This window comes from Diabrotica undecimpunctata, chromosome 1 (genome assembly GCF_040954645.1).
Source record: "Diabrotica undecimpunctata isolate CICGRU chromosome 1, icDiaUnde3, whole genome shotgun sequence".
Classification (NCBI taxonomy): Eukaryota; Metazoa; Arthropoda; class Insecta; order Coleoptera; family Chrysomelidae; genus Diabrotica; species Diabrotica undecimpunctata.
In genome coordinates, this window is record NC_092803.1 from 95,605,364 (window position 1) to 95,613,383 (window position 8,020).

At 27.9% G+C, this 8,020-nt stretch overlaps 1 protein-coding gene across 1 annotated transcript in view; it reads left to right on the plus strand.

Annotated features, from left to right (window-relative positions):
- The window catches only part of LOC140439730 (uncharacterized), an 8,303-nt gene extending 3,973 nt beyond the window's left edge, over positions 1 to 4,330 (plus strand). Inside the window, exon 4 of the mRNA XM_072529858.1 lies at positions 4,115 to 4,330. Within this exon, the coding sequence (XP_072385959.1) occupies positions 4,115 to 4,290 (176 nt within the window). The 3' untranslated portion in view covers positions 4,291 to 4,330. The remainder of the gene's footprint in view (positions 1 to 4,114) is intronic.
- Positions 4,331 to 8,020: the final 3,690 nt, after the last annotated feature.

Genomic DNA, 8,020 nt, shown 5'->3' on the forward strand with positions numbered 1-8,020 from the left:
AATATTCAAATAAATTGTAATCAAATAAGAAATGTGGAACAGAGAATAGATGATATTTCACAAATGAGAGACATAGGGAGACCTTACTTAAATTTAACAAATGAGACTGGGATTAAATTCTCTGGTAATATAAAAAATTTGCATCCTAGAGTATACATAAATAGTTTAAAACATAAATTAAGATTGGTGAATAATATTAATGATATTAAAGATTATATTAGAATGACATTAAATGACAATGCAGCAACTTGGTTTGCTAGTATTGAGAATGATTTAGATAATTTTCAAACATTTGAAAATAAATTTTTAAATTATTATTGGGGTGAACTAGAGCAAGCCAAGTTTAGAGAAATTCTATATTTTGGAAAGTATAATCAAAATTTAAAATCAAATATGGTAGATTATGCATTGAAATTGATAACAGTTGCAAAATATTTAGAACCACCACTTAGAGAGGATGAAACAGTCTTAAATGTATCTAGACATTTTGATGCTGATGTTGTGCAAACCGTAACTGTACAAAATATTCAAACAATAGATAGTTTTATTAATTTTATTCAAAGAATACAAAGAGGCAATATGACAAGTAATAATAACAACAGAAAAAACAATAATAACTTTCAATATAATAAAAATGATAATCAACAATCATATAATAGATATGGTGATAGTTTACAAAATTTTAATAATAATAACAGTAATCCAAAAACCAGAACACATATAAATCTAATGTTGTATATGAAAAACTAAATACAGTTTCCATGGATTTTATTTCAAATTTAGTTCTCAGTCCAACAGGAAAAAAGCATATACTAGTGATAGTTGATTTATATACAAAATTTATTAAACTATATCCCTGCTCTAGAACAAATGTTAAAACATTAAAATTATATATTAATCAATTTTTCGAAGAAATAGGACCATTTAGAAATTGCATAATAGATAATGCTACATATTTTAACAACCAAAAATTTCGGACATTTTGTGAGAAAAAGGGAATCAACATTCATTTTACAAGTATCAGACATCCTCAGGCAAATCCTGCAGAAAGATATATTAAAGAAGTTATAAAATATTTAAGGATACTGTGCCAAAACCAACATGAAACTTGGCAGCAACATATACCACAAGTAGAGTATTTTTTAAATAATACACATAATTTGAATACAGAGGAAGTACCAGAATATTTAATGTTTGGCCATATAGGAAACAGAAAGTGGATTAGTGAATATAATCAGGATATGTTAGAACAAGTAATGCAGAAAGTGAATAACCGAATTAGGAGGAAAGCTGAAAAATATATCAGAAGACAAAATCGAAATATAAAAAAACCAATCACATTTCAAAAAGGAGACCTAGTGTTAATTCGTTCACTTAGAAAAAGTAATGTTAAAGAAAACCGTTGTAAGAAATTACAACCAATGTTTGAAGGTCCATATACAATTGAAAATCAGAATGGACTAAATAGTTATGTGTTAATAGATGCAGAGAACAGACTAAGAGGCATATTTCATATCAACGACATTTTTCAATATCATGAAGAGATTGAATAATGATTTCTATACCTTTAACACAAATATGATAACACTAATAACTTACTGATAGATCCATTTCATAGATAGATGGTAGATTTCTTTGTTGTGAATAAATTTGACATCATACTTGTTGAATTTTGTACATATGGAAATTGTTTGGTACCCTAAAAATCATAATTTGGGGTTAGACACAAAATTGATACTATAATTGCTATAAAAATGTTTTTCTAATATAATAAAGTGAAAAAACTTACCAATTTATATTGATGAAAGTTATTTTAAATGGAAATAATTCCTGGATTTTGTCTATAAATAAACAGAACACCATATCGATTATATTTTTAATTAAGGTTATATTATATTCTCTGATAAAATCCATTCTCCATTTGACATGACAGTTTGACCATAGAATAGCCGAACTGTGCTACGTTGTTCTCTGTTTTGACATAGACAGCGAACAGGGATGTATTTAACACACTTTAAATAATAAAAAAAAATTGAATTATTAATTTATTAAATTTAATAAGGTATGAGAAAATTAATATTTAAAAAAATAATAAGTAAATTATTTATTTATTTTAAATATTATTTTTGGGGTATTGTGACGATTAGGGTTTATAGAAAATAATTTATAAGTTATATACTACATAATATTAGATATTTGGTTGTTTTAAATAAGTTATATACTAGAGAATTTAATAAAAATATATTTATGTGAGGGCATTTTTAATAAATTAGCATATAATAATTGTAAAAAAGTTGTATTTAGTAATTTTAATATTGTAAATATATATAAGTGAGCCATGTGCTTAGGCAACCAAAAATACTCTCGGAGATTGACAGATATTTATACTCTGAAGTGACGTTTAAGAATATCTACGAATATAAAGTGGATTATAATAATATATTGTTTGAAATGTGTATTTTATTAAATTAGAATGTTAAGTTACTAATTTAATTATATATTCTGATCTGAAAAGCCTAAATGTAAACAAAATTATTAATAGAAAAGAATGGAATTCTCTGGATCTCCGGAGATGGCCATGTTTGCGAAATGGTTTGTTCCAGAAAATTCAGACAAGTATTAAATAGAACAAATTGGAACATGATATCTTACGAGATGGTTCTAGAAATCCAAAAATATATAAATACCCGTGATTTGGATTCAAGAGGGCAGTTTTTGGCAGTTTTTGAAAGTTTTTAGTCAGAAAAGTTTTAGATAGTGCAGTCAGAAGAGTGTTAAGAAGTTTTTTTTTTGGAAGTTTTTAGTCAGAAGTCAGGCCAGTTTATTATGAAAGTTATTAGACACATTTAGTGAAGTAAATTGTTCAGAATTTTCAAGAAGTCAGTCAGAAAAGTTTAGTAAGAAATATGAAAGATTATTTGGAGTCAGAGAATCAGGTACAAATAGTCAAATTGTTTAATATAGTGAGTTAAATGAAGATTAAAAATTATGCATATAATTAATGCACATTTATAATTATACACAAATAATTATTGAAGATAAAAAAAGGTATATTGGAGGAAATTAAATTATATTATGGTTGGAGATTAGTATAAATCAACTTATAATAATTGGATATTGGTATATTGAAAAGAAGAATAAATATAAATGCTGTTTGCTGGTTTGGTTGGTGGTGTATAGATGCTGGTGAAGAAAAATATATCTTAAATTGGTAGAAGCTGATAATTGAAAAAAGTAATTTAAAAAAAAAACAAGGATAACTGAAGTACGAAGACATTCAGTGGTGATTAGAATCTATATACTTAGTGGAAAATAGTTAATTTAGGCATTCAGTGAAAGAAAGGTACAAAATTTTGTTAATATAATTTAGTTAGTGTCATAACAATTTCAATTTTGAAGATAGTTTGTTTAAATTTTAGATTGTCTATAGAACTTAATTAGTTTTATAAGAATATCAGTTTAAAGATAGTTTATTTTAAATTTACATTGGCTAAGTTAGATATATATGTGTGTTTCATAATAGTTATAATAAAGATAATTTAAAAAAGTACTTACAAGCTAATTCTTTGAGAACCGCGATAAAAACCCTATATTATTAAAAATACTCATTGCTCATCATTCAAACAAAAAACACATCATAACAATATATATATATATATATATATATGTATATATATGTATATATAACAATTTATTGTATTGGAGTATCAGGTATTCAGTCTGTTATTTAAAAAAAACTCTTTTTTCTTTTATTACTCTATATTTCGCTGATTTTTTATCGGCTTCATCAGGAGACAACTAAAATATGCTTAAAATTTAAATAAATATCAGGTGAGAATAAACAATGATTTACTTACAGATTTAGAGTTAAAAATATTTAAAAATGTACATTTTGTAAATCATTGTTTATTCTCACCTGATATTTATTTAAATTTTAACCATATTTTAGTTGTCTCCTGATGAAGCTGCCAAAAAATCAGTGAGTAATAAAAGAATCAGTGATGTTATTTCTTTGTATTCTTTTAAACTGCTTTTAAAACCAAGCGTATAAGCTTAAGTACTTTGATTTGTTTCAAGTACTTTTCATTCAATTAATCATTTTATGTTTTTTTAGTTCAACCAGCAAAATCTGCAGCACAAGCAGCAACTAAGTTTGTTGAAATTGGGGAAGTGTTGAACCAGAGAATGGAGTCAATCGATAGCAAACTGGAACAACTGATCCAAGAAAAAAAAGAAACCAACTCCATTTTAAGGAATATTGTAACTGCAATAGAAAACTTGAGAAAATAATTTATTGTTTTGCATTCATAATAATAATTTTTTCATTAGTTATAGACTTTTATTTTTATTATCCTGCAATTAAGTTTAGGTGTTCAACACAAGTATAAAACAAGAAAAAGCTGTGGCTGTCATATATCATTTAATTTAAACATATACTACAAGTTATGTACAAATAAAGTAACACATATTGAAAGGTTTAAATAAAATTTATTCATTCCACAACAAACACATTTTACAGAATAAAATGTAATTACAAGTAGGTATTTTGACATTAGATATACCTACATGCTAAGATTGTTGGTGTTGAAGATATCTATTGGGCTATTTTTTTAGTATTATATTGCACTGCCTCATCATGTTATTCATGGGCGAGCAGTGTGTCTCACAAATAAAAAAAAAACAGCCCTCTATGACTTAACCTTAGGTACCAAGAATTTTAAATAGTTGATCAAGAATCAGTCTTATATTTTAAGTTATTCACAATATAATATACAAGTAGCATTGCTTGCATTTTCTGTCTCTGTTCCAGTGTTACACATTTGAAAGTTTCAAGCATACTCCGGTAAGACACCAAGTATGGATAAGAATTATATTTTCTAACATATAGATATCTTAAAAACCACTTTTGTACCTTTTCAATTAAATCTATATTTAATATGCTATCATCTTAAAACGTTTGGTGTTTTTAATAATAAATCCTAACATTCTAAAAGCCTTATTAGTAGCAAAGTAATAGTGATCATTGAAGTGCAAGCTTTGCAGAAAATTCACACCAAGATCTTTACACATGGATTTTCTGGGCAATTCTCTATTATTGATATAATAAACCATTTTAATAAAGATCATCACTGAACACGATGTGAGTTTGGATCATTTAACCTACTATCGCTTGAACTACTTGCCACATCTCGCCAGGTTGAATGAGATATGGATTTATGTTTACTTGCGGTGTTGGCATCTCTCTTAAGGCTTATCCTCGAAAATCTTAACGGTAAAATTCAGTGCGATATCTATTTAAAAAATATCTTTCTTTACGAAAACAAAATCCATTCACTAAGAATATTCTAAACGTCATCTTATACTAGAATTCACCTTTATACACTTACAACCCCCTGTGGTGAGAAGTCTTGGGTCTATACAATAAAGCGATTGGGCGGTCTTCTATTCAGTGCGGTTATGGGGTAATTAGAATAATACGAGTATACCAGAGTAATATTATTTATTGAATAATTAATTCACAACTTAGCAAGGGTACATACAAACAAGATTTTGAAGACAAACTTTTATAAAATTTTATTACAAAATAATGTATAACAAGATATTTTGAGGTCACAGTATTCGTTTTTTGTCTTATATTTTCTTTTGTTTATTTTTTTTTTACTGACAAATTGACTTTTAACGTAGATTACAGTTTGATGATAAATATTCTGAAATGGAGACTGTTGAGATGTGGCGAATAAAAACATTCATGAAATTAAAATGAAAGGATTTACGTCTATTAGTAGTGCGATTTATAAAATTAGTACTTGAAGCCCAAATCGCGGGAGGAATATGTGCATCAGTTTTCAAATATTTATTATTTACTATATAATTTCTAAATTGAACCACTTTCACTTCTTTAGGTAACAATGTCTCTGTTTTGACAACTAAATAGGTAATTAGACAAAATAATGAGTATTATTAATTTCAAAACAGGAGTTCAAAGAATTAGAAGGAGGTAGTCCGGGCCCAGTTGAACGGTCAAGTTTATTCCAGTGGAAGCAATAAGGAGGATTATTTTTCGTTTTGGCTCAGCTGACATGCTCTCTCTACCACTACAACCCATGAAACTGTGGTAAAAAGCATGCTTTTATTTACACGGTTGTGAAGCGAGACGATTAACAGAGACATCGAAGAAAGATATGTCGCCGAACTGGATGCAATAAAGTATAAGAATAGAAGGTACAGTCATGGATGGTATACAACGAAAGCAGCTCAAATGGTACAGACATGTCCAATTATTGAAAGACAGTAGACTCCCGAAACAAGTACCTGTATGAACACCTACAGGAATCCAGAAGAGAGGACTGCCTTAGAAAACACGGATAGAAGGAATAAGAAACTCAATGAGCTCGAAAGAATTTAAAGAACAATGAAACAACCGAATTGAATGAAAAATGGATGTTGGAAGACATTTTATAGAGATTATATCATATTATAGGTACATTATTATTATATCAAATTATATATATATATATATATATATATATATATATATATATATATATATATATATATATATATATATATTTATTATATACACGATATTGAAGGAGATGACAATCAACAAAATCTACATCGTCAACTACACACTGTAGACCCAACAATAATAGAAGTGTCAAATGGCGTCCTAAAACTCAAAGACAATAAAGCTACAGGAATCGATTAACTATGTTTTATGGAAATGTACAAAAAAGGTGGTGATCAACTTTTTGGTTTTGGTCTGGTAGTTACTCTACGTTTTAAGAAAGTAGTATTATAATATAAGAAAGTATCAAAATTTTTCTTCAAAACTACTAGCCACATATAGGATCACTCCGATCAATATTAGCTAAAATATTTTGAAAAGTTATTAAGTTGGCATCGCATAAGTTTCTGTTAAAAATAGTTTGATGATTTTTTCCAGTAACTTTCATATCAAAAGCACATAATTGATAAGTATGATCTGATTTGATTTATTATGTATACAATGAAATAACTTAAGATCATCAGCAAATAGCAGGAAGTGTGAGTTTTTGATATATAAAAATTAATTAAAATATTGATCCACATAATTTTGTCGACTTTGTTGGCCCAAATTTCTTAGTACAACATCTTGTTGGTTTAAGATGGGAACTGGAAGTGGCTCAAGATCAATCTCGTCCCAAAGGGGGATTGGGTCTTCTACCCTATAATGAATGGCAATGTTATGCAGGATTGCACAGGCTAAAACTATTCTTGCAGCCTTATGTGGCGAATAGTGTAACACCCTATCCTTTAAAAGGCATCTGAATCTTCCTTTGAGGAGTCCAATGCACCGTTCTACTACACTTCGAGACCTTTTAAACCTGTCATTAAAATTTTCTTGCCTTGGTGTATTTGGACGAGCAAATGGTACCAATAACCAAGGAAGACATGGATACCCTGAATCACCTGTAAAAAATTGCAATGAATATTTTAGTCTGTTAAATAGTAGTATAAAAATAAGCTACATCCAATATAATATATAAATAATCACATACCCATTATTCTATCATCATGTTGACCATTATCATAATTAGCACGCAAAGCTCTTCCAATTCGGCTTGCACGCCAAATAAATGCGTCATGAGTGCTACCCGGCCACTGGGCTAATATATTTATGATGTTCATGTCTGCATCACATATCTGCAATAAAACAAATAATTATTGTAGAAATTTACCTAGTTCATAATTTGTAATACTTACTATCTGACAATTTAAACTATGGTATCCTTTTCGATTTACAAACATATGTTCATTTTCTCTAGGCTTCACTATGGCTACATGGGTTCCATCCACAACTCCGATGATTTCTTGCATATCAAATACATTGTGAAACCTTTAAAAAATATTTTATATAGTATATATATATATATACTATATATATATTAAAAAATCCATAATATTAATTACAATATTACCTGGCTTTTTTTAAATTTCTTTCCACATCATTTCTTGGATATTTAATCCACCTTCTTGT